At 52.9% G+C, this 26,306-nt stretch overlaps 1 protein-coding gene across 8 annotated transcripts in view; it reads right to left on the bottom strand.

The window, feature by feature from the left end:
- The window catches only part of ATP2A3 (ATPase sarcoplasmic/endoplasmic reticulum Ca2+ transporting 3), a 40,106-nt gene extending 18,515 nt beyond the window's left edge, over positions 1 to 21,591 (bottom strand). For 5 of the 8 annotated variants that reach the window (XM_032319644.1, XM_032319645.1, XM_032319646.1 and 2 more), the window contains exons 1-14: positions 21,282 to 21,590; positions 11,649 to 11,666; positions 11,296 to 11,378; positions 9,714 to 9,818; positions 9,402 to 9,540; positions 9,038 to 9,118; positions 8,848 to 8,933; positions 6,684 to 7,148; positions 4,972 to 5,060; positions 4,699 to 4,801; positions 3,044 to 3,175; positions 2,528 to 2,653; positions 1,140 to 1,358; positions 688 to 1,023 (exon numbers count right to left, since the gene is read on the bottom strand). In XM_032319644.1, coding sequence (XP_032175535.1) covers positions 688 to 1,023; positions 1,140 to 1,358; positions 2,528 to 2,653; positions 3,044 to 3,175; positions 4,699 to 4,801; positions 4,972 to 5,060; positions 6,684 to 7,148; positions 8,848 to 8,933; positions 9,038 to 9,118; positions 9,402 to 9,540; positions 9,714 to 9,818; positions 11,296 to 11,378; positions 11,649 to 11,666; positions 21,282 to 21,399 — 2,100 coding nt within the window. In that variant the 5' untranslated portion in view covers positions 21,400 to 21,590. Of the gene's footprint in view, positions 1 to 687; positions 1,024 to 1,139; positions 1,359 to 2,527; positions 2,654 to 3,043; positions 3,176 to 4,698; positions 4,802 to 4,971; positions 5,061 to 6,683; positions 7,149 to 8,847; positions 8,934 to 9,037; positions 9,119 to 9,401; positions 9,541 to 9,713; positions 9,819 to 11,295; positions 11,379 to 11,648; positions 11,667 to 12,433; positions 12,552 to 21,281 lie in introns of all 8 variants that reach the window. The other 3 variants (XM_032319648.1, XM_032319649.1, XM_032319647.1) reach the window with 3 other exon arrangements.
- Between the last annotated feature and the right edge of the window lie 4,715 nt (positions 21,592 to 26,306).

The raw sequence follows: 26,306 nt of genomic DNA, 5'->3' as shown, positions 1-26,306 counted from the left end.
TCTACTGATACCCAAAAAACTTGGATAAATTTCAGAAGAAAAAAGCCAGACACAAGAGTGCATACTATATGATCCCATTCATATGAAAATCTAGGACAGGCAATTTATGGTGAAAAAATGGCCTGTTGTGAGCAGGGAGCCTATTGGGGAAGGTACATGAGGGAACTTCTTGTGTCCGTAGTAATGTTCCTCATCTTGATAAGGGTTTGGATGACATGTAAAGGTGTGTCTGCACTTATCAAAACACATCAAATGAATGATATGCTCAAGATTGTGCATTTTATTGCATGTAAGTTTTGCCTCAAAAAGGAAAAGAAATAGAACCACAAAAAAATGCTGCTCTCTAGAGCACGCATTCTAAATTATGTGAGGGTGAAGTGTACTGACGTCTGCAACTTACTTTGAAATTTATTTAAGAAAAGATGGATTAAGGTTGGATAGATGGATAGGTATTTGCAAAGCAAATAGAATGTTACTTGTAGAATCTAGATCATAGATATTACAGATGTTTGCTATAAAACTATTTTCATTTCTTTCTGTGTTTGAGATTTTTTTAATAATAAAATGTTTGAAAAAATAAGAATGAATCAGAGGCAGAGGTTGTATGTGTTGCTCTTGCTAAGCTCCATGGCCAGTGTTCCCTCCACACCTCCCCACCTCCACTAGGCTCCCATCTGGTGGCCTCACCATGGCAGTGATCTCGTTAAAGGACTGTAGGTTCTCTATGATCCGGGACTTGTGCACAGGTTCTACACGGGCAAAACAGCATGCTGTGCGACAGGCATGGCGCTGCTGCTCAGGGCTGAGGTCATCGAACTCGCGACCTGTGTAGGCCTTCCCTACCACGTCCTCTGTGTCCCCGAAGATACCAAGCCGGCGGCAGATGGCCACAGCTGTGCCTTTGTTGTCCCCTGTGATCATGACCACACGGATGCCAGCTTGGTGGCAGCGTGCGATGCAAGCAGCCACCTCAGGCCGTGGGGGGTCCAGCATGCCCACGCAGCCCACAAAAGTCAGGTCCGTCTGTAGGGAGGGGGCAGATGCAAGTGGGGTCTGGGCCCATGCTCAACCTCCTACCTGCCCAGCCTTTGCAGGGAGTCACACAGCTCCCAGCCCAGGGGCTCTGCCCTGCGACCCACCTCGTACTGCACAAACTTGCTGCAGTCGTCCAGCTGCATATCCTCCTTCCGTGGGGGTGCATCCCGAGTGGCCAGCGCCAGGCAGCGCAATGTGTCTGAGCCTGAGCCCCAGTCCCGAATCTTGGCCAGGATTTGCTCCCTGGAGGTGGCATTCAGGGGTACCTTGTGGCTTCCCACTCGGACTGAGCTGCAGCGCTCAATCACACTCTCAGGAGCCCCCTGCATCATGGGGGAGGGGAGAGGCAACTCTGTCAGTCAGGACCCCTTCCTTCCCCTCTTGCCCAACTGAGGAAGTTAAGGCCCAGGCATGGGAAAAGGCCATCCAAGAGGACACAAAGTGAGATAAGGACCAGATTCTATTCTTTGAAAGTTCAGAGTGAGAATCAAGGGGACCTCGCTGTGAGGAAACCCAAAAGGAATGGGGGTTGTGGCTGACCATTGGAGGGTACCCTCCCCCTACCAACTCAAGGCTGAGAAGGTCTGCTGCAGCATTTGGGGAGGTGGGGATAGAACTGGCAGCCCTCCTACAGGCACTGCAACCCTGCCAATCCAGTACTGCTGGGATCCCAATTTTGTAGGGGTCTCAGCAACAGGAGGCAGGCTGAGCCCTGCCTGGGGGCCAGAAATAGAGCCATGCTCAAGGTGTGGCTCTGGGAAGGTATTCTTGGGGGTGACAGGTTCCTCAGCAGCCTTGGAGTCTCACCTTGGGGTCTTGCTCCTATTCTCACCTTGGGAATAGCCTCTAAACTCTCCATCAATGCCTCCTCCCTCTCCTCCAAAGGGCACTCCAAATGCTAAATTTTCAAAGTGGCCTGAGATCCCAATACAGAAGGCTTTTCATTTCAAAAGGGGTTAAAACCTCCATTTCAATGTGAAATTAGGGCTGTCATTCCTACTTCAGGTTGAAAAGCAGTGAGAGGCCCTGCGATGGGCAAAAGTCTAGATGAGAAACTTCCCTCCCTAGGACTCAGTTTCCAGAACATGTAGCACCAAAGATGGGCACCAACTACCTCAATACCCCGTTCAGAGGTGAAAGGCTTCTGAGAACTTCCAGCTTAACCTTGCTATTCAGAAGGGGAGACTGAGGCCCATGGAGGAGCATAGGAGACCCCAAAGTCATGTGACAAGGCAGTGCCTCTCAGTCTAGAGCTGGGACCATGGTGAGCGGCAGGCCTTGGTGCCTGGCTCTAGCTTTATCTGCACCAAGACTGGATCCTGTCCCATGGCGGGCTGACCACCTTCGTTCCAGATTCACTGCTTTGACAATGGGCCTCCCACCTCCCTCTGTCCCCCATAATTGTAGTCACTAGCTCTTCAGAGGATTGAAGATCAGATCTCCCAGGGACTCCTCATGCACAGAAGCCCCAGGCCAGTTAGGCAGGTCCCACCTTCACAAACATCTTGCTGCCCTGGGCCGCCAGGTCAGGGCTAGTAGGTATGCAGTATACGGACATGGACTTCCTGTCTCGGGAGAACTCCAAAGTAAACTCCTTCCGCATCAGCTGCTTGATGACCTATAGGGGTCAGAAGGGTCAGGATGTGAAGGGCAGAGCCAGGCAGAGCCTAACTGCTTTCTTCCCAGCTGCCTGGAAAAGAGCCTCTTGCTCCCTGTGGGATGGTGTCTATCCCTTCTCTCATCCTGACATTTGAGCCCCCAGCTCCCTCTTCAGCCTGAGAAACGCCACAAGGTTGTCACTTCCTGACCATGCTGTGCACTTCCCAACTCTGGGTCCTTGCCCACACTCAAGTCTTTTCCTTCCTTTTCTCTCTAGCCAAGTCTTATTAGGGTCTGAGGTCCGTCCTCCTCCCAGAGACCTCCCAAGACCTTGTCCTCTTCTCTTTCTTCTCTAGATGCCCAGAAGCCCAGCTACGAGGCCTGTGGCCGGAGCCCTCACTCTGCTCACCGCATTGCAGGCGCTGGCTCGCTCCACCAGCGATAGGGCCTGTAGGTTGGTGTCAAACACATTCATTTTCTCCACCAGGCAAGTCAGAGCCGTCTCCGTGGCCTCTCCCACCTTCTCATACACGCCCTTAGCCTGGTGGGGCCCAGAATACAGGATGTGAATAGCAGAGTCTCCTCCAGGGGACCCCCAAGCCTTACCTCCCACTCACTCCCTGACCCCTGGAGCTCCCTTTACCACAGGTACCTCTAACCTCCTCTGCACCAAGCCAGTGGGGCCCTTCCCAGTCCACCTGTCATGGGGTCTGGGTAGTGTCCGATACTGAGACTTTCCTTCCCTTCTGACCACGCCGCCCCCCTGCCCACCCAGGCACCAGTAAACATGGATCCTTCCTGCCATCCACCTCTCTCTCCGCAGGCTCCTTCTCAGCCTCCTTCCCCAGATTCCCCACATTCCTCTTTCTAGACTCTGCTGTCCAGGCCCTGCTCCTTCTCTCCCACCTTTTCTCCCTGAGGCCTCATATACCCCCCGCTTCCCCACTTTTCATGTGCTTGACTTCCAGTGCCCAGCCTGGCAGTGACATTTCCCTTGAACTCCAAGCCCACATATCTAACTGCTGCCGGTTGGACTTGGTTCCTTAGTGACCCTCAAGTCACCTTCCCTTCTCCCTATATTTGCCGCTCCAGTGACTGTCCCAGCCAGGACAGCAACCAGGAGGTACCCTCTGTCTCTTTCATCCAACTAGTCACCAAGTCCCATCCTAAATCTCTAACCCAAGCTTTCTTCCCTTTCCCTGAAGTCCTAGCTAACAACTCTCTGACCTGGAGGACCACACAGGGGCTCCTGAATCCAGTCTTGCCCTGTCTGTTCCATCCTCCACACAGAAGCTCAGGTGATCTATTAATGTAGTTCTGACCCTATCACTTCCCTGCTCAAAACTGCTTGGTGGTTGGGGCGCCTGGGTGGCTCAGTGGGTTAAAGCCTCTGCCTTCGGCTCAGGTCATGATCTCAGGGTTCTGGGATTGAGCCCCGCATCGGGCTCTCTGCTCAGCAGGGAGCCTGCTTCCTCCCTTCTCTCTCTCTGCCTCTCTCTCTGCCTACTTGTGATCTCTGTCTGTCAAATAAATAAATAAATAAATCCAAAAAAAAAAAAAAAAGAAAGTTATATTTAAAAAATAAAAAAACTGCTTGGTGGCTGCCTACTGCCTTCAGCTTATTATGGAACATGATTTGTTCTGGTCAAGTCCTTTCCCCAGGCAGGAGTATCTTCATGCATGTTCCATTTCACTGCTCCAGTAGCAGGTAAGGGCATTCACTGCCTGCATCACATCAGGTTATGACTTGTGGGACTTTCCTGGGCTGTGTCTTCTACTTTAAACACCCTCTCTAGGCCTATTTCCCAAATCTCTTCCTCTAGACACCCTGGCACTACAGTCCCTTATATTAGTCTTCCACAGCCCAAGAGCCCTAGGGCACAACTTCAAAGCCAGTGTGCAAAAGGAGGGGCAGTAGGGTTATTCAGGGGTGGCAGTGTTCCTGGGGTGTGGCACTCCAAAGGGGCAGGGACTGCCAATCCTGGGAGTTTTGAGACTCTGGGAGAACGGTCTGTCCTGGGCACCCGGACACTACTGAGGTCACAGAATAGAGCTGGGTCCCACCTCATTGTAGTCCAGCGCTGAGTCATTGCACAGGGCACAGATCGTCGCCAGCTCCACCAGCCCATCGAACTGCCCACAGCGCACGAGCCGCTCCGCCTGTCTCCTGTAGGTTTGGGTCTTGGTACAAGGGCATTTGGCCCCATCCCTGGGAGGTGCATGGCCTCTTGATCCCACCCCAGGAATCCTTGCCCACTCACAGCTCTCTGAGCTCTCTGGTGTAGCCCATGTCCCCGGGGAACCCTGCCCACCTGCAACCCCTTGCCCAGCACTCACACTTCACCCTCCGGGGCATAAGTGGTGCCTGAGATGGTGAACTCATGCAAACGGCAGGAGCCCGCTTCGGCCTCAGCTACCACGAACATCTGGGGAGCACAGAGGCATGCTTAGGCAAGCCCTCACCTCTCTCCTCTTTGGGCAGCCAGTCTGAATAGAGCCTGACCCAAGGTGGGATCCTCTGGGCCCCTAAAGAAGGTGCTGGCCTTCCCTCCTGCCAAGGTCTGGAAGAGTCGGGTTCAGGCCAAGGCAGGGCCTCTGCTCTGGACCCCTGAGGGGTATATGGCAGATTCTTCAGTGTCCCAGATGGAGCCCTGACACGGGGTAGGAAGCCTGGATCCTTGCCCATTTTGTTATGTGACTCCTGGCTGAGCACCAGAGCATTAGTTTCTCCACTGGTAACAGGAGAAGACAGTGGGATCCGAGTACAGCTGCCTCTCTTTTCCCCCTTGAAAGGATGAGTTCCTGGCCTCTAAGGGTGGAAACCCACATACTCCTCTGAGACACAGACCCCTGCCCAAAGGTGTTCTCAGACAGCGAGCTCTTGCCTCCAGGGCCTGCTGGGTCACCCAGACCCTACCCGTGCATCTCAGTGTCAGGGCTTTATCCCTCCCAGGGTGGCCCATTTTCTTGCCTGGAAGCCAGCTTTACCAAGGAGATAATTCTTGTTTCCTAGAAATTGCCTTGGTGTACATTTCCAAGTCAATGGCCAGCTCAGCACACAGTAGGTGCTCAACAAATGTCCCTTTTTTCGTGCTCCCCTCCCTACTCCTGAGGGGACTAGGGAGAAGCCCTCCAGCCAGCAAACCTCCTGAGAAGTCAAGTTTGTTTGGCCCCCTCCCAGCAAGTAAGGCCTGTACAACTTCCCTGCAGTATGTTTTTCAAACCTTTATTTCAATGAAGGAACACTCTGTTCCAATGAAGTCCTCCTAGAGATTTTAACAGGTCAGGGGACGCAGAATAAAAAACTTGCTTGTGTCCCTTCCCCTGTGGCAGGGCTTCCTTCCCCTTCCCCAAGGTTTTGGGCTTCAAGGTTTTGGATACAGAGTCTGAGTTTCCCAGTGGGCAGATCATGGGAGCAGATGTGGGAGAAGAATGACTGGGGACTCTAAGAGGGGTGGGAAACCCACAGCATTCACCACTACCCACCCACCCCTCTGCCCCATAGGCCTACTGGAGTTTCAGCCAGAATGCCTGGAACATACAGGCAACAAGCCCAGGATCTGGGATTGAAGGCCAGGAAATGAATAATTCCTTTCCCAGCCCTGCCCAGGTCACTGGAGCTGGCATATCTGGTGACTGGTGACGGGCATCGACTGTGAAGTGATGGAGGACCGGGACAGAACTTGGTTGGGTCCAGGCCCAGCTTGGCTCAGATGCCAAGGCTGTAGTTGACCCCCTGCGGTATCCTTTATGGTTGTCTGTCCAAGCTTGCATACCCAAACTTCAGATGAAGAAACTGAGGTTCACAGACAGACAATGACCTGCCAGGGCCGTACAGTGATATCTGGGTCCTAGTGATACACATCTGGCCAGACCTTGCTGCTCTGCCCCATGAAAAAGGATCTGCTCCCCACCTTGCGGGCAGCCCACAGGTTCTCTCCTCCATCCCCTGCCAAAAAGGAGTCGGGGGCAGCCCCAAGAAGGAGTTCAGCCTGCTGAGCTTCACACAGCAACACCAGTGGGACCCCAAGCCGGCTGCAGCCACTCACCCGGCACACAGACATCTGGTTGGTGGTGAGGGTGCCCGTCTTGTCAGAGCAGATGACGGAGGTGCAGCCCAGGGTCTCCACAGATGGCAGGCTCCGCACAATGGCATTCTTGCGTGCCATACGCCGTGTGCCCAGAGCCAGGCATGTAGTGATAACAGCCGGGAGGCCCTCAGGGATGGCGGCCACCGCCAGGGCCACAGCAATCTTGAAGTAGTAGACGGCGCCACGGAGCCAGGAGCCACCATGGGCCGGGTCGGCAAAGTGGCCAATGTTGATGACCCACACAGCCACACAGATCACGGAGATGGCATGGGACAGCTGCCGCCCAAACTCATCCAACTTGCGCTGCAGTGGCGTCCGCTCTGGCTCCACTGCCACCATCTGGCTCCTGATCTTCCCCAGCTCTGTATGCAGGCCTGTGGCCACTGCCACGCCCAGGGCCTTCCCCGATGCAATGTTGGTGCCCTGGCCAACGGAGAGACAAGGAGGGCTGCTTAGCATCCCCGCAGGGGCCTGGGACCCCTTGATCTCTTCAGGGTACCAGAGCATTCCTATCCCCCTACTTGGCTTGTTTTTTTCTCCATGTCACTTAATGCTCCCAGGCTTACGAAGCTATCTAGTGCTAAGCCGTGGCTGGCATCCCCATGACAGTGTTAGCTCCACGAAGGCAAGGACTTGGTTCAGCACTGTATCCCCAGTGCCTATCACGAGGTCTGGCACACGAAGCACTGGACCAATACAGACTATGTGACCGACTAGCACAGCGCAATACCAACCTATAAAAATGTGATTTGTAGGGGCGCCTGGGTGGCTCAGTGGGTTAAGCCGCTGCCTTCGGCTCAGGTCATGATCTCGGGGTCCTGGGATCGAGTCCCACATCGGGCTCTCTGCTCAGCAAGGAGCCTGCTTCCTCATCTCTCTCTGCCTGCCTCTCTGCCTACTTGTGATCTCTCTCTGTCAAATAAATAAATAAAATCTTTAAAAAAAAAAATGTGATTTGTAAAAAGCCAACGTGGCCACATGGGAGTGCCAGGCTGACTGTGATCCTAGGTAAATGATCTGTAAATATTTGCTGAAGAATCCAGAAAATCTGAGCTTAAGTCCATCCAATCCCAAGGCCCACGTAAAATCCCTAAGTCCCGGTAAAAAGGCTAATTAGCCTTGAGCTTCTAGCTTGTATAAAATGGTTCAAGAAAGGAGCTGCTCAGAGGAGGCTAATGACGTGGTACCCTTCAGAAAGGTGCCCTGTGCTGAAGCTGGAGAAAAGGTAGGGTCCTCTCGTAACCTCAGCTTCTCTTCTTTTGTCCTGAGCAACGAAACTTCCACTCCCCCATGCGTCTGCCCACTTGCAGGCCCCTCAGCTAAGGAAATAATCTGCAGTTAGCCAGAGCGTCTTCCTTAGAAAGCTGCCTAGTGACAGCTGCTGATGCTTGATCTTGCCTTGTAGAGTGCCCTCCTCACTTCAAAGCAGCTTGTCTAAGGCTTCCATACATCTAAGCAGGAGGGGTCGCCTTAAGAACTCTGGGTGATTATTGCTTTCTCCATCTCTGTCCGCTTCTGGGGAGGTTTTCTAGCCTTATAACTTGGTGCCCTGGGCCACGGCCAAATGGCCTGACCCATCCTTGTGGCTTCTATGTTCAGCTTCAGGCTGTTTCTGGGCAGCTTGTAAGCATCAGTGCTCTCTCTGAGGCCTCAGAGGCCTATCATGCCCACCAGTGCTGAGCTGGTTTTCCCATCTGAGAAATGGACTCCACCACTTTGACAACGCTTATCACTAGAGGAATCTCCACTGGGTGATTATAGGCTAGCTCTGTCCCTCTCCAGTTTAAAGCAGGATAAGCCTAGCAGGTAAGAGGAAAAGCTCTGGATTCAGAATGTCTGAGTTCACATCCCAGCTCTACCATTCACTGGCTGTGTGACCTGGAAAATGCAAATAACAAGAGTACTTATTTTAAAAGCACCGTGAGGACTAAATATATGTAAAGGCCTTAGAACAGTTGCAGGCACACAGGCTTGAGTAAACACAAGCTGTTACCAGTACTATAAATTTGTACATATTGTCAATAATTGATGAGGTTCATTCTTGTTGGGCTTTAAATGATTGAATGTTAAAGTTTTTATTATCAGTGTCCAGACAAAGGCCCCAGCCATCCCAGGAACTTACAGAGAATAGCATGTTCTTCTTGTCCTGGTTCACAGCTCTGGGATCTTGGATGGCATCTGTGTGCTTGGTGACAGACACGGATTCACCTGGTCATGGAATCAGAAATGGGAAACCCTACATGAAGACACCCCCATGCCTGGACCTGCTCAGCCCTGCTCAGCCCTGCTCAGCCCTGGCCTCTGGGCCTCACCTGTCAGGATGGACTGGTCCACTCTCAGGGTGGTGGACTTGATCTCGATGAGGCGGAGGTCAGCGGGTACTTTGTCTCCCACTGTGGAGAGGGAGTGGCCGAGTGTGGCTTTGGGCACCACCCCTTGGCAGAGCCAGGAGGACTGCCAGGAACCAAGGGTGAGAGGTAGGGGCCTAGGCTGTGATCCCTGAGATAGACGCTGCTCCTTCGCTCACAGTGTCCTTATCTGTCCAACAAGGTTTTGGCCGAAGAGCTTTGGAAGGACCCCACAGCTCCCCGCTCTGTGTATATAGCCAGAAAGATGGGAGTACAGAGAGGGAAGGGCTCACCACCATCGCATAATGGAAAGACACCCCCAGTGTACCTGCCACCTCTACGATGTCTCCAGGGACGATGTCCCGGGCTCGGACCCTCTGCACACCTTTGCGGTCTGAGCGGATCACCTTGCCCATCTCAGGCTCATACTCCTTCAAGGCCTCAATGGCACTCTCAGCATTGCGTTCCTATAGAACAGGAGGCAGGTAGGTGGTCTGCCCTCACTGGCCCTCGCAGGCTGACCCCTTGGAATGACACCCCTGGCGCCCGGGATGGAGCTGCAGGACTCTTAACACCAAGTGGCGGTCACATGGAACAGCCGGGACACCTGAAGGCCCAGGCCCTCCTCTGTGCCTCCCACCTGCCATACGCCCACGATAGCGTTGGCCACAAGGATCAGCATGATGACCAGGGGCTCCACGAAGGCTGTTGTGGTTTCTTCGCCCTCTTCGAAGCAGGCCAGGACCTATGGAGTCAGAGCTGGTGAGCTGGGGCTCTTCTGTGGCCCAGGGGCTGCTCCCTATTTCCTTTATACTCTGGGTCTGCTGCCTCCTGCCTTGGAAGAGATAGCCCTGGGGAGGCCTGGGCTGGGAGAGGGCTGCACGGAGGCCTTGGCTTATCTGTAGGCAGTGACTGCCACCATTCACGCCCCACCCAGCCAACTTTCAGGATGTGGGGCAGTTGTACAGCTGGAGGTCTCATTCTCTGCCTAGTTGTGGTTTTCCAAGTTTGATGCCAGACTGGCAACCGCAGTATCCCGTGGAAACTTGCTAAAAACGCAATTCTCGGGGTCTATCCCAGTCTTCCTGTGTCAGTAACTTTGGGGTGAGGCCCTGCAGTCCGTGTGTTAGCAAACCCAGATGCTCCCGCTACAGGCTCATTTTGAAGTCCATTGGCCAGAGAGGCATAACTCCAGCCAGAGCCCAGGCCTGGAGGTAGAATACCTGGTTAAAGTCCTATTCCCACCTCTTGGCCCAAGGGGGGTACTTCTCACTCCCTTCCACAGGTCTCAGAGTGTCCATCGCACTGTGGAGGGGTGCTGACACCATTTTAGCTAAGCTGTTATAAGGCACCTGCCCCGACAGGCTTTTTTCTCTGTAAGAGTCATCAGTTTCCACAAGAACAGTTGCCAGGAAGGCCAGACACAGCTGGCTGGGCCCCTGCTTCCCTGCACTCCATGTCACCAACATGAGGTCTCCTCCCCAGGCCCTGCTGGGCACAGGGCCAAGAGCAGGAACTGCATCCACTCTCAGGGTGGCCATTTCCCTGCATTACCTTCGGATTTCTGCTGCTCAGCCATCAGTGACAAGTAGTGTTCCACCTCCCCAGGGCCCAGCAAGGTCCAGGAGGGGTTCAGGCAGTAAGAATGGGGGAAGGGCAAAAGGAGAGCAGCCACAGACAAGCTGTAAGAGGTTAAGGCCCACATTCTTCTGTGGGGCACTGGAAGCCATGGAAGGGGCTCTCCACGAAGGATAATTTGGCAATATCTGGAGACTTTAGACTGTCACAACTGGGCAGTACCACTGGCATTGGTGAGTAGAGGTCCGGAATGCTTCCGAATGCTTCTAAATATTCCCGAGCTCATAGGACAGCCTCCAGACAAAGAATTATCTGGTCCAAAATGTCAACAGTGCTGTGGTTGAGTGCTTAGGTTGTGCCCTAAGACAGGGAGGGGTAGGGATCATACCTGTGCTTCTGAAAGCTCACTCTGACAGCCAGAGTGGAAGGGGACAGATGGGAGCAGTCCAGTGTGTAGGGGGCAGGCTTTGAGGGTTCAGGCAAGGGAAGCTGAAGTCTGAGCAAGGAAGGGGATGGGTAGAGGCCCAGGGATGTCCATGGCTGAGAGAACAGACCTCTAGTTCAGAGTCTGGGCCTCTGAGCACTGCCCCCACCTGGCTTTCCCTTCCAGGCTTTCTGATGCTGTGCGATGGGGCCTTACTTACGAAGGAGACCAGGGCAGCCAACAGCAGGATGCGCACCAGGAGGTCCTCAAACTGTTCCAGCACCAGCTCCCACAGGGACTTCCCTGAGAATTGGAGCACCATGTAAACCTTGGGTCCCTTACCAACTGACCTACCCTCATTCAGAGCTGGGACCACCTAGGAGACCACCTGGCCCACTCCCTCCCTACCATTCAAAGAGCAAGAGCCTGAGGCCTTAGAGGCATAGGTGGGTGATACTGGTGGTGGTGGGGGGGTGCGTGTCAGCAAATCCTCACTCTGTTGGGAAGAGGGAGGGACACAACCCGAGAGTGAATGGCTCAAGGCCTTGCAGCCTGCCCTGGCCCAAGACTCACCTTCCTCAGCTGGGAGCTCTTCAGGATCCAGGCAAGCCACAGGAGCCATGAGGAGACAAGAGATAACCGAATTATGCAGTAGGACCATGGAGGAGCCTCAGCCGTTCTCCCAGCTGTGCCTACCCGGGCCTTCATAATGGTCTAGTCATGCTCCCACAGCTCTCTGAGGTCACAGAATGGATGGTCTGAGCCCAGAGGCTTCCATTCCTCCACTCACTTCATCCCACCCTGGTTAAGGAAGATCTGGTATGGCCTGACAAGATCAGAGCCAGGAGGGCCCTTCTGGTCCCTCCCCCATGTACAGAGGAGTAATGGAGCAAACTGGAGGAGAGACGGGACCCCTGAGATCACAGTAAGTTGACAGCTCCCCTGTAGTGCTCTTTCTCAGATGGCTGCACATCCTATTCAAGGCCCCACATGGCCACAGCAAGGGAGTCCCTCCCTCAAATTGAGAACATCAGCCCAGGCCACCTCTGACATACCTGCTCCTCCAGGAGCACTGAGGTAAGGCCTACAGCATGGCCAGGCCAGCCTGCTGAGCCCTGCCCTATGTGGGGGTTCCCTCCGACACGACCTCAGCAGCCAGCATCCCAGGCAGTGTCTAACCTGCCATGGTTCAGTTTCTGGAGGTTGAGTCTCAACTTGTCCCCTCCCAACCCCTCTACTTGGGGGCAAGCCCCATCCCATATGTCCAGTCTGCAACCCACAGAACATTCTGAGGAATGATGTTCCCAAACACCACCAGGACCTGCTGTCACTTTACAAGCTCTATTTGTATCTCTTACATTTCCTGAAGCACTTTTTATTCCAGACAGAGTGGGCTACCTGGGTACCTGAAGTCTTTAAATCTTCCTTCCCAACAGCCCAAAGGTTGACAGGGCAGGTGTTCACCCTGTTTCACAGCTGCAAGAACCGAGACCCAGGGTGGAAACATGACTTGAACAAGATCACACAGCAAATAGGCAGGTCTATGGGAAGAGGCAGGAGCTGGGCCTCAAAGGGTGGATTCCAATGGGCCTCTCTCTCCATAGGCTGAGCTTAGGTCCTGCTGAGGCCTGTCTGGGGTGCCTCCCAGACTAAGCCTACCCGAGCCCCGCTGCTGAGTAGAGTTTCCAGACCAGCAGCATTGACATCACCTGGGAGCTTGTGAGCAATGCAGACTCTGAGCCTCTACCCTAGGCTGGCTCTGCCTTCTTCTTCCTCCTTCTTGACACAGGTCCTTGTATCTGCCCACCTGTTTTTCACTCAGGTATCAGCAAAGAGTTTTCCTGTGGGAGCCCTCTCCTGAGACCATCTGTGTGGAAGATCTGGGGCACCTGGCAGCTGAACCATGGAGAGTATCAAGCAGCCCACTGGACTGCAGGAACCCAGGAGGGAAACATATAACCTAAAAATACATTTTCTAGCTTTTTCTCCCTAGTCTTATTTTAGGCAACAGCTGACATTTTCCGTGGAAAATGTAATCTCCAGTGTCCTGCATTGAGATTAAAATCAAACAGACTTTTTCCTTCTGATCTATTTAGCTGAAGTGAACAGGAAAGGCAGGGGGGAGGGCCAGGTCTGGTTTTCTGGGCCAGTTCTCCAATGGAGCAGGGTCCTGTAGAGGTCATCTCTGCCATGCACCAGCCTTGGCACAGAACTGTTCTAACCTCATGACACACATCAGTCTGCTTCTGCCACGCTCTACCCAGGAGAGACTTCTAAACCCCCTACCTCTGTGAATGCCTTCAAAGTTCCTGACCAGAGGAAGAGTTTATCCATAAGATTAACCTGAATCCCTCTTGTGGTCTCCCTCACCCCTACCCTATGTCAGGTATGTAGCCCCTAGACCACTGTATAAGGGCATTTTTTCTGGGCAGGGTCAAGGCCTGGGGTTGGGAAGCAATGTCACAGGGCACACAGAGCAGCTCGAGTTCCCCACAAGCTGCCCTCTGTCTGTCTGGGTGATCTCTCATGTTCTCCCCTTCTGCATTCTGACCCAAAATGTGACTCAGGAGCCACTCTTTGGTGGTCATTTGTTCCCCCAGATACTTCTGATTCTTTCCCCTTTGTGCACACATAGTAGGACTGCGGACGTCATGCAAGTTACAAAAAGAAGGATGCAAGTTAGTTCTGGGCAGGGGCACTAACGTGGTGGCAGGAGACTCTGGAGTTAGAAAGGCAGTGTCCTGGAGAACTTTCTGTGCTGATGGAAGTGCCCTTTAGCTGCACTGTCTCATACGGTAGCTACTAACTGCACACACCTACCGAGCACTGGCAATGTGGTTAATGTGAGTGAGGAGCCAAATTTTAAATTCTACTTAATTCTCATTCCTTTAAATTTAAAGAACCACCCAAGGCTAGTGGCTGCGTATTGGACAGTGCAGATCTAGAGCTCTCTGGTCCTCTGTGGCCCAGTAACCAGCAACCTGTGAGATGGTGTCTGCTCTGTGAACCAGAATCACAGAGTATAGGAAACATGAAGCCCCCAGATAACCTGCCACTGAGATATGTATATACATACAGTGTGAGGAAGAAATGACCTGTATTGTTTTAAGTCATTGAGACATGGGGTTTGTTCCTGGATCCTGACTGGCACCCCCTTCTCCCCAGACCTACAAGGTTCCCCTTCTACCCTTACCCACTCCCTTGGGGAAGGCTCAGCCAGCCACGAGGTCACAGAAGATGCCCTGCCTACCTCTGCACAGACAATGTACACGCTTCTAGTCTTGCCTGAGCAGCTGGCTCCCCAGTGCAGTCCTGAACCTCATTTGGAAGGTAGGGTCCCCAGCCAAAACCTGAAGGGCTGCTGTGAGGATTATCATCATTATTAATAAAAACCACATTTACTGAGCACCTTCTATGTCCTAAGCAGCGTGCCAAGTGCTCTACCTCCATTATTTCCGGAGATCGATGGGGAGGTATCATACACAAAGCATACACGAGGGCCCTCCACAGCTAGAAAACTACAGCGGAATTATTAGTGTTGAGTGTGCCAGGTCCCATGCATCATCTAGTGCTTGAACTCTCACGGGAATCCCCAACAACCTGACAAGGAAGAGACAATTATTATTCCCATTTTATAGAGCAGACAACTGAGGCACAGAGAGGTTGAAGGACTAGTTTGTGGTCATACAGCTGGGAGGTGGCAGCCCTGAACTCAGGTGGTCTGGCTTTTGTCCCCCTGCTTGGCACCTCCTGATTAGCTCCTAAGCTGCTCTGCCTTCCTACCCATCCCACTGCCTTCCCTGGCCAAAGTTACTTGAGAGAGAGAACTTGGCATCCTATGTCCCGATTGTTAGGTTGGATGCCCTCACCCCATCGACTAACTCACCCCTCCATTGTGACCCCAGAACCACTAGCTAAATCAGCCCTGCCCCAAAAGGCTCTGCTATCCTCACAGGTGGTTTTAGTGAGCGTTTTTTGAGAGTTACTAGGCTCTGTCTCCTCAGGCCTGGTCTTCTTCAAATTCTAATCCTGCCAAGACCCCAGACAATCCAACTTTCCCTTCACAGGACTGGCTCTCTGGGCCATGGAGGAACTAGGAGGGGCCAGGAGACTAGCAGCGATTAAATGGAGAGCACCCTCCCAGCCTCTCCCCAGGCATCCCGGTTAGATGTTATTTCCCTCTTGCTATCCTCAGGCTGTGTTGGGGAGGGAGTTGAGCCCTCAGCAGTGCCAGATATCCCACTTTTTCAATGGAGAGAATGGCCCAGCCCTGCCTGCCTCTCGATGTCATTCGCCAGGCTGTGCAGGAAAAGATGGTAGTAGGAAACACTGCCCCCCATCCTAGCTGGGCCTGCCTGGTGGGAAGTAACCCCTCATTATTCTTCTGAAATAGTGTAGCTCTGGCCCTCTCACCTGGTGGACCCTGCCAGACAAGCCCTGCTCTGGGTCACTGATGCCAGATTGAGTTGGCCTACACCCCCATATGCCCAATGTGGGGCTGGCCTGGAGGGGTCTGAAGTTAGTCTGTGGGTCCTGGGGGGCAAAGAGGAGTATATGATCAGAGAAGCTTCATGGTTTAGAGCAAGGAGTCTGGCGCAGAGGGCTAAGTTCATGTCTTGCTCTAACTCTTGATAGTTCTCTGGCTATGGAAAAGTTACTTAACCCCTTCTGTGCCTCAGTTTCCCATCTGCAAAATAAGTATAATAGTAACTCCTCCTAAAGTCACTGTGAAGATTAAATGACATGCTATTCATAAATTTCTTAGAACAGGCACACACATGGTAAGTACTCAATAAACACTAGCTATAATATTAGTTATTAAAATGAAGCTCCATGCCAGTAGGATTTTTGTTAAGTGCAGTGTTTCCAGTGTTTCCAACGCCTGAAGCAGTGCCTGGCATATAGTAGGTGCTCAAAAATATCTGTGAGCGAGTGAATGACCCTGCCTGTGCCCTACTCATGGACCTTCAATGGCTCTTCTTGGCCAGCAGAATTAAGACCAACCTTAGGATGACCTTCAGGGCCTTCCTTGATCTGCCTGAACCTGGCCATCCAGAATCCTCCTATGGCTTAGGCATATGTCCATCTGCCAGCCAAGCGAAATGCCTCAGAATTGCTACCACCTTCCCTGGTTTTGCTAGAGCTTTTTCCCGCTCCAAGATTTTGCTCAAGCCATTCCTTCTGCACTTCCCTAACCCCCAGCCTCTCAGGAAGGCTTCCTGGATAGCCCCTCTCCCTATCACCCTGTCCTTCTTGACCAGTCATCAGTATCAGGGCCACCCGCACCTGACTTGAGCACTTCCAGGGTGGGGAGGGGCTGAGTCATCCCTGGGTCCACAAAGAGCCTCACAGAATTGTTTAATTGTTTACTCAGTTGCCCCATGGTTCAGCTAAAGGCCCTGGGCCCAGTGCCTGGAGCCCAGGAGAAGTGGGGTGCAGGGCCAAGGCTGCCCTAGGCTCCATGCACCACCTGCTCTCCTAATCTACCCTCTCGACTCCTTTCTTCTCATCTCAAAACATTGGAAACTGGTATTTCAACTTCTAAATGTCGGTTCCAGCCTGGAGAGGCAAGAGCTCACCAAGGTCGTCCTCAAAGGTCACGTTTACAGAGCAATTAAATCACCACTTGCACAGTCAGGGAGACGCCTTCACTGAGCAGACCCCACCCAGCCCACCTGGTCCTGTCTGGGTCTCAAGGACCTACCTAGAGTGGACAACATGGTCCTGCTCTCAAGGGGGCCTTGGGAAGCAGCTGTCCCAGTGCAGGGATCTACAGCCAACCTGGCCAATCTGGCACTAGGAAACCCTGGCAACGGGATTGCTTAGCATCTGTGTGCCAGCTGTGTGCTGTGGACAGACTCAGCCCTGCCTCAGGGAGCTCCTGGTACAAAGGGAGGGGTGGCTGCTCCTGGGAGGGGGCTCTAAGACTGTCCAAGAGGGCCAGTGGGCGTGAAATCGACAAGGAAGCCTGAAAGACCAACACCTGCAAGCAAAACAAACCTCCCTCAGATCCCAGAGCCATTTCACATCCTGAAAGGTCTTCAGGAGATCTCTTTAGAGGTTCCATGTCTGTAACTAAGGAGGACACTGAGGTCAAGGAGGGACAAGTCTTCCTGAGGCCACCCAGCGATTTGGACCACTCAGACCTCACCCCGTCCTCCTGCTTGGCCCCATTCCCCTTGGCCAATTTTCCAAGGGCCACACATCTGTATTTTCTGAGTTCCAGAGGCCAGCTGGGGTCTGGGCGGAGGGCAGGAGATAAGGTCACAGCCCCAGGGACCACTGGCAGTAATCTAAATCTGGCCATTCCTTCCACCTGCAGCTCTGGTGCCAATGTATCCATGACACAGATGGGCAGTGTAAGGCCCAGGATAGCAGGCTCTGGTTCCTGTTAGAGACCCTCCCCCAGAAGGGGAACAACCCCAGACTTCTGGGATCTTGCATGACTCCTATATCACTGGGCTCTCCAGGACCACTGGGTGTTGGTGCACTTGGGAGGAGAAGCCCAACACCATTCAGCCTCTTGCTCTGGCTCATGTCCAGCAAAGGTGATGGGCAGTCCGTTCAAGGACACAAGGAAATCAAATAGCTCCTAAATATATGGAAAAATGCCCAACCCCATTTGTAAACAGTGAAATGCAAAGTAAAACTATGAGAAGACCCTTTCTTTACCACCCGATGGGCACGGATCAAAATGTTCGGTAATGCACTGCCCTTGTGCAGGGGTGTGGAAACAGGCATGTCTATTTTAAGGAGAACAACTTAGTAACAGTTGTCAAATTTACACTACACATGCCTTTTGACCCAAGGATTCCACTTCTAGGAATTTAACCTTTGGCAATATTGACAAGTGTGCGACAAGTGATGTGAGGACAAGAGTATGCCTTGTAACGAGTCATAGGAGAGGCTATGAACAATTCAAGTGCCCTCCAAAAGCCAGGCAAAGAAATACTACAACAGCCACATGAAACTCTGCAAAGAAGACTGCAGACCCCACATGGCACCATCTCCAAGAGTGATTATCACGGAAAAACAGGGCCAAAACAGCACTCACGATCATTACTGTTTGCGTAGAGAAGATCACAGATCTAGATGTGTATGTACACAGAATATCTTGGGAAGGAGATACACAGCACTGGGAACACTGTGGTTGGGGACAGGTCTAGGGAGACTTTATAATGTCTTCTGTACCCTTTGAAGGTTGTACTCTGTGCACAGTTTCATTAAAAAAAAAAAAATTGAAAGGATGTAGAAAGCCTCTAGAAGAAGCTGAGTCCTGTGGGCACCTCTGGGACCTACAGAGCAGGGCATGCTCATAAGAGGTGCTGGGCCAGGAGCCTCCTACTCACTGCCCTGTTGGGGCTCCAGAGGACATTGTCTATTCACTGGTTGAGATAGGCTGTGTTCTGTGCATATGGGGGACTCCTGGGTGGCAAACTCACCCGCACTGCTGAGGAAGGAGGAAGAGAAGGTGGCAGGGCAGGACCTCCAGTCCCTGCTTTACAGCCTCCCTTCCTCCATCCACCAGCAGAATTTGCAAACCCTAGGACTTAAGCAAATGAGTTCTTTGTGGTTTCCAGCACTAACGACTTTGCAGGTGCATAGACTCCTGGGTGGGGGAGGACACTAGTCCTTGGGGTGTTTCCCTCCACCTGTAGGTTTGGCTCACCCCCACCAGCCAGCTGGCCTGGAGCCTGGCCCAGACTCTTCTGCTACAAGGAGGGATGGCTTGGTGTACGCACTTACAAGCAACCCTATGATGAGGAAATCAAGACAGAGAGAGGAGAAGTGGCTTATTTAGGATGACACAGCTATGAAGAGGGCAGAGCTAAGGTTCAAAACTCTGTCAGCCCTACCCAAGAGATGCGTATACCACTCCAGATCACCCAAGAGAGAAAGACCTCCCCGGTGCCTATAGAAAGGACCCCCATGCCTCCTCTTCAGCTGGGGCTGATCAGAGTAAGAGTGTGAGGCAGGAAGGGGCAACTGGCTCCCATCTCCTCACCTGAGGACTTCCAGAGCCCTGAAATGCTTCCAAAGGAAGAAGCCAGTCAGTGATCCGAGGGATCTCTGGGGCCCTGTGAGGCTGGTGGCATTGCTGGCATAGCTACTGCCTAGCTAACCCACCTCCTAGCACAGCCACCAAGACCACGGATCCAGGGCCTGTGGAACAAGTGACTCCCTTGCACAGACAGAAAAAGTGAGGCTAAAGAGGGTTAGGTACCCAGTACCAGTTCTACCAAGTATTGTGTGACCTTGGGCAAGCTAATATGCTGGTGACTCAGTTACCTCCTCCATAAAATGGGAGTTACAACAGTTGTTTTCATGGAGTTGTTTGGGGGAATAAAAAAGAGAGGCAAAGTGTTAAGAAGAGTGCCTGGCACATAGTAAGTGCTCAGTGATCACTAGCTTTTATTATTATTACCAAAACACAAGGGAACCAGGGGAACCCATCAACAGCCCCCAACCAATGGCTGCATACCTGCCATCCCCTGAATGCACATCCATCTCTTCGGGGACCTATACTCCAACATCCTTATCCATCACCTCACACAGATGCTCTGTGGCTTTCTCACCCCCAAATCCCCTTACCCACACAAAACAACATAGGGAAGGAGAGGTTCCCTCCTTCTCAGGCAGCCCCCTGCTGGATCAATGAACACATGGGAACCAGGAAGAAGAGGGATGTTTCCCAGGGCTACACAGGGCGTCTGGAGGCAGAACCAAAGGCTGGGTCTCCAGTTTTCCTTGGGATTCAGGACTCCCAAGATGGAGGCCACAGCAGCATAAAAGAGGCTATGGAACCCCAGATCTGCTGCCCTAACCCCCATCCCCACCCCAAGGTTCGGGGACAGGTCCTGCTGTCTTGCCCTCTAGCAGCAATGACACCCTCCCTGCCAAGTCACTAATGGAGGATATTAAATAATATTTATCTCTCTAGTTCCTCCCACAGCTCAACTAAATATAGCAACTAATTTTTTCGGAAAAGGATTTCTGCTCCAGAAAGATAATATTTATATAAGAGGTGGTTTTCATAAGCCAATACAAAACCCAAAGCTTCCTTTCTGACAGCTCTCAGTAATTTTAGCCATCCCTGAGCCATGAGACACTCAGGCCCGAGCACTCTCCCTTCTGGCTGGCTGGGATCCCTGAATGGGTGAGGCCCCAAGTCCTAACACAAAGTGGGTCCAGGCTGCACTTTGGGGATGGAGGGGACATTTTCATCTGGATCCCTAACATTGTGCCCAATGCCATGGGGGTGGATGAAGAGAGTGGCAAGTGACCTGAGGAGGGGATCTCCACATTTTCCACCTTCACAGGGCCTCCAAATGTGCCTGGGGCCCCATCTGGATAGTACTTGGTATTTGTTATGCCTTCTGGCAGGTGGAGAATCACAAACTCCTTTGAAGCTGAGGAAGAAATAATGCCATTTCCACCCAAACAGCAATAGCGGGAAGGCTCCCTCCCAGCCCAGAGATGGTCAGGTGTTGCTCCAGGTCACACAAGAGGGAAAGGCATTCCCTGGCAAATCCCTGAGTGAGGTCTTGAGTCGGCCCGCCCCCCGCCCCCGCCTCGCTCCAACCCCCGCAAAAGGTGGGTCTCCTGCCTCAGCAGTTCAAAGCCCCCACTGACTCCCGCCAGCCACATCCGCCTTGGGCTGCTGAAAGAGGAAGACCTGGGGGTGGGGGTGGGGGCACCAAGGCTGCCAGCTGACAAGCTGCACCTTCTGCAGGTTTTACTGAGCCCTCAGGGAGACCCTCAGGGCCAGCTGGGAGGCTGGGTCTCAGGGTCCCTGACTGGTCCCTGGCCAGCTGATCTCCGCGTGTGCATCTGCATGATGAGGGCAGGCTGCAGGGCGGACAGCGCATAGTCCTGGATTCACGCTTAAGGGAGTGGATAGGGTCGGGGGTGTATGTGGGAAGCTCGGAAGGACCGCACGGTTCCCTAGGTTTTGGGGGAAGGGGAGCCAGGCGTCAGGTCTCTAAACCCGGAATCCGCCCCAACCTCCCGCGAAGGTGGCCGCACAGCCCCTCCGAGCGCCCCAAAGGCATCTGCAGAAGTTTCCGGAGCTCTCGCTTCCTGCCAGCCTCCGGGGACCGAAGGCTGTAAGGGGGGAGGACCGCTCCCCGGTTTCGGAGTAGGAGAGTAAACTGAGACCGCCGCGCGTGCGGCCCCTAGCTTCCCCGGCCAGGCCCGCGCTCTCACCGTTGGGGCCGTAGCGCTCCCGCGCGTCAGACACCTGCTCCGGCCTTAGGCCGCTCTCGACCGTCACCGAGAAGTGCCTCAGCACGTCGGCGGCCGTGAGCAGGTGCGCCGCCTCCATGCCGCCCGCCTGATTTTCTTCGCGGTCGGCACCGTCGAGTCCGCCTCTTCGCGGGGCTACTGCGCGGGGCGCCGCGAATTTGGGCCCGGGCGAGAGCCACGCGATGTCATGTCAGCGCCGGGACCTTCCCCGACGGCAGTGGCTGCAGCGGCTTCGGAGGCGGGCGCCAGGATGCGGCGCCCAGGGCTCCCTCCCTGGGGCGGGGCGGCGCGGAGCCCGCCCCCGCACTCACACCCCTTCCGGCAGCCCTCGGAGCCCGCCGCCGCCCCGCCCCCGCAGCGCCCCTGGACCCGGAGGCCAAGCGGTTCGCGGGTTCTGCGGAAGAGAGAACTAAGGCAGCCTGCGAGGAGTGCGCCGAGCGTGGTCTGCAGGGGTGTCGGTCCCCGTCGGGAGAGCCCCCAGGGGCGGAGAGCTGTGGCGGGCTGCGGAGCACGGGTCTGTGAGCTGCCTTCTTCTGACCCTTCCTGGGTCCAGAGAGGTGGCAAAATAGAGGTGTCCACGGAAGGGCTTCCTACCCCCGAAAATTGGAATTATGCCAAGGGTGACCCTGGATCTAGAGAGAACCCCAAAGCCTGTGAATAAGCGCATCTACGGAGATTACTTAATGTATTCTTCTTTTGAAGTTTGTGCTTTATCTCTAACACATTTTTTGCACTGCACGGTTATTCCTTATGCAACCGAACCTCGGACAATGAAGTGGTATATGTGAAAGGAAACCAGGCTTGTTATCTTGGACTCATACCCTCACCCCAGCAGGAAATGTAACTTCGTAGGTGGGCACGGGGCTCCCTAAAGGCCTGAAGGGGTGAGGTGGAGGCCTCTGGCCGGCGCCCCCAGAGACAGTGATCCTGAGCGGCGAAGGGGGAGTGACTGAAGAACCCCCATTCCAGCGCTTTGCTTTCTGAGTCTCTGCTCTAGGGGTGACAAGAGAAAGGGCTGCGGGTCAGGAAAGCAATCTGTTGAAGGCAGAAACCACTGACCCCACCAAAAGGAGGAGCAAGGAGAGCAGTCTACTTCAGGCACCCCTTTTAAGACCCAGCCAGTCTCATCCCATGGGCCATTTTACCCCCCAGCCAAGCTGGCCTCTGCTGTCTTGCCCCTCTGGGCTCCACCTTGGCCACACAAGGTCTTAGATTCCAGGATTGAGCCCACCCAGACAGCTGTTCAGACCGTAAACTCTATAGTGTGTATGTAGCCAGAAAGCGTTCCCAGATACTGCAGTTGCACACACGGGCCCCAGCTTCCAGCCTGGCCCCTGGTTGCTGACCTCTATGCAAACCTTGTGTACCCCTAACATTTGATCACTTCCTGTCAGGAGAGAAGTGTAGTCCTCCTCCTCTATCTCATCTTCACTAGACCTCCTTGAGCATAGAGACTCTCAGTGAGTTTATGCTTTATCTGTACTTAGACAAACAGCTAGTGGCCAAAGTGGCATGGTCACAGGCATGCTGTCCAAAGGGCAGGTTTTTCCTCTCCACCTCCCAGCTGCCCTACTGAGAACTTCAGTACTGGCATCTGGTTCCAGCTCTTTCCTCAGAGCTTCTACCGTACTTCTGCCCTTGGCTCCCTAAGATTCCACAGGCTACAATTGTGTGCACTTTGCACAGACCTTTATTTGTCAAAGTTTGGGCAGGTTTTGTCTTTTGCAGCCAAGGGCTATGACTAGAGTCAGATAGGCCCAGCTTTGACTTTAATCCTCACAACAACACTAACATAAGTACTACACAATTATTACCCCCATGCAGGCCAGCTATGTGGGCATACAGACTGTATGGTCCTGCAGGGCCTGATGCTTGGTTAATGCTCTGCTATCATTGTCTTGAAATTCTTAATTTTATCTCTGAACTTGTGCTTTGTAAGTGAAGTCAGCGGGCATGCGCGTGAGCAGAGAGAGAAGTCGACTATGCTGTCCCATTCCAATCTAGTGTGTGATGCTCCACGAGCTTAGAATTCTGGTGGACTCATGGGAGTTCAGTGAGACTCAAATCAAATATTAAATAAGCAAGGGTGTGGGGCGCCTGGGTGGCTCAGAGGGTTAAGCCGCTGCCTTCGGCTCAGGTCATGATCTCAGGGTCTTGGGATCGAGTCCCACATCGGGCTCTCTGCTCAGCAGGGAGCCTGCTTCCTCCTCTCTCTCTGCCTGCCTCTCTGCCTACTTGTGATCTCTCTCTGTCAAATAAATAAAATCTTTCAAAAAAAAAAAATAAGCAAGGGTGTTGTATCTCCGACTGAGTAAGTAGGAGTGCTGACCACCTGACGAGGCCATACTTTCCCTTTGAAGCAGAATGTGCTTCAAAAGCAAAAAGAAGGCAGTAGTGTCCTAAGAAACACTTCCTTACTCATGTTACCTCCCAACATTCACCAACCACTTCTATTAGAAAGGATGCCCTTAGAAGAAAAGGGAAAGAAAGGGTAACCCAGAGTTCCCTTTTCTTTCAGTACATCCTTATTCATGAGTGAGCCCCAGGGCTAGGATGTGTTCATATCAACAAGGGAAATAAAAGCAGTAAGTGTTGTGCAGTATTCCCACTGCTCTGGTCCAAACTAAATATATATGCATGCACTACAGAGTTGCTCCCTGGAGGTGTGCTGGGCCCACATATGCACACACAAACTATGAAACGCAAGTGGTGTCATTGTAGTACATGCACGTGTGAGTGAAAAGCTCTTAATTTTGCATTTAAAACTGGCATTGCACAAAATAAAGATGAATGTTGTGATTCGGGCTGATAACTTAAGTTTTGCATTTTTCTTCACTTAGAAGACTAAAGAGCAAGTTTAAAAAAAAAAAAACCCATAATGACTGCAGAGACTGCAGAAGAAAGGAAAAGCTTTGCATTTTAGTACCTTCAATTGCACATTTTTCCCTCCTCTTTTTTAGACGAGGGTTCCACATTTTCATTTTGCCCTGGGCACTAAAATTATGTTGCCAACTCTGTTCTCATTTCATAGACAAAGAGAGTGTCTGAGAGCCCAGGTGACTTTCCCAGGAATACTCAGCTGGGATTCAAACTCAGGCTACTCTAACTCCAGAGCCCAGGCTCCTCAACACCCCACCAGCCTCTCCCAGAGCACAAGGTGAATGGGGCTTTGACCATTGGAGAAGGGTGTTCTCCTGCCTGTGCCATTCTCCCTGTCTCCTGCCTTATTAGCACTGCCAGCGTTAGAGCCCCGCTTTCTCTCTGGAGCCTCCTCCCTGGCCTCCTCCTCTCCAGACTTACCTCTGCATATAAACATTGCCTGACTGAGCTCGTGGTTTCCTTATTTCATCCCTCTGCTCATGAACATTTTTCAGCTCTGTATTACCTGAAGGGTAAGGTCCAAACTCTTCAACTCAGCCATCACAGACCTTTACCATTTGGCATAACCAGGTAAACTGGTCTCCTCAAAATTCCCCAAACCGGCCTTGCACATTCTAGCTCCTTCTCTTTGTGCGTGTTGTTCCCCTGGCCCAGACGGTTCTTCTAGCTCCTCTCCCTAAAATCTCTCTCTTCTTTGGGAACTCATTTTCTTGGCTGCCCTAGCCCTGTGTATTTACATCTCCCTGCGCAGTTTTGACTGGCTCTGAATGAAGGAAGAGATCCGCTCTCCCTCCCTACCTCCCTTCTAAAATATTTATCAAGGAACCAGCATGTATCAGAGACAGCGCCAGGCCCTGAGCAGACGGTCCCCGATCTCCCTGAGCTCACTCCCTCAGTCATTAATTCCAAATGACCACACATAGAAACAGACTGCGGAGTGGCCACTGGAGTCTTGAGAAATGGTCAGGGAGGGCGTTCTCGAAGACAGGAACTCAGGGGAGATCTAGAGGAAGTGATCCTTCCGCTGAAATCTGAAGGAACAGGGGAGGAAAACAAACTGTGCGAAGTAGGTTTTGCTGTGAGGTCTTGGAGGTGCCTGCTGTCTCTGGGCCTCAGTCTCCCTGTCGATCACGTCAGTGCCGGCTCTGGGAGGAGGGCCTGAGATAGCACAGTCCTTAGAGGAGACAGCTAGTCTGGGGCTATCGTCCCATTCCCCCACTTTGGTTTGTAAATGGATTTGACTGAAAATGCAAACAGCCCTATTGTCCTGGGAACCTCACTTCCTCTTCCCCAGGGTCATCCAGGTCCAGCAGGCAGGTGTTCCTGCTCTCTGACACCCTGCTACTGAGCACTGATTCCAAGTCCACTGTCTTAACCTCTTACCCTCATCCACTTGGACAAGCCCCCTCTCTGGAGTGGCAGGGAAGACTGTCTCCCAACTCTTCAGACTGGGAAATATTCCTGTCTGTTACATATCCCAAGTTATTTTATTTGATATTTTGGGCTTGGGGTCCCCATATAAGCCCCGGATACACCCCCTACCAGTCCTCCTGAGCCCTTGGCCTGTGCTGGCCTGGAGTCACTTATGTAAGCTGTGCCCTCAGCCTCTCCCTGTTCTCTAAGATGGGGACCTCGGCCCTCTCAGATCCCTTCAGCCCTGCCCCTCAGAGGGTGTCCAGATTCCTCAGTCCACCATTCATCCTCACGACTTCCTATCTCCCGTGGTTGCTGCAAGGGGGCCACATCTAGTTCACTGCACACAGTAGGAAGTTTCTTGCCTCTGAATCTTTGCTTCCATTGTCCCCTGTGCTTGGAACACCCCTCCATCTTTTAGTGCTCATCCCTATTAGTCCTTAAGGCCTGGAAGCCACTTCTCATCCCTGAGGCCAATAGGGCTCTGGTAGCCTGCCCGACCTTATCAGGCTCACAGCATGCTATTGTCCCACCGCCCGCACTGTACGTAGATACTCTTGAGGGCAGGTATCTGGGCTGACCCACCTTGATTCCCAGGAGGTGTCAGGAAGGGGTTTGGGTTTGAGTGACAGAGTTGAGACAGGAAAACACCAGAACCTCTTCCTGGGATGGGAGCGTACCTGATCTTTGAGG

The sequence above is a fragment of the Mustela erminea genome, chromosome 18 (assembly GCF_009829155.1).
Source record: "Mustela erminea isolate mMusErm1 chromosome 18, mMusErm1.Pri, whole genome shotgun sequence".
NCBI classification, from domain to species: Eukaryota; Metazoa; Chordata; class Mammalia; order Carnivora; family Mustelidae; genus Mustela; species Mustela erminea.
This window is presented reverse-complemented; position numbering and strand designations above follow the sequence as displayed.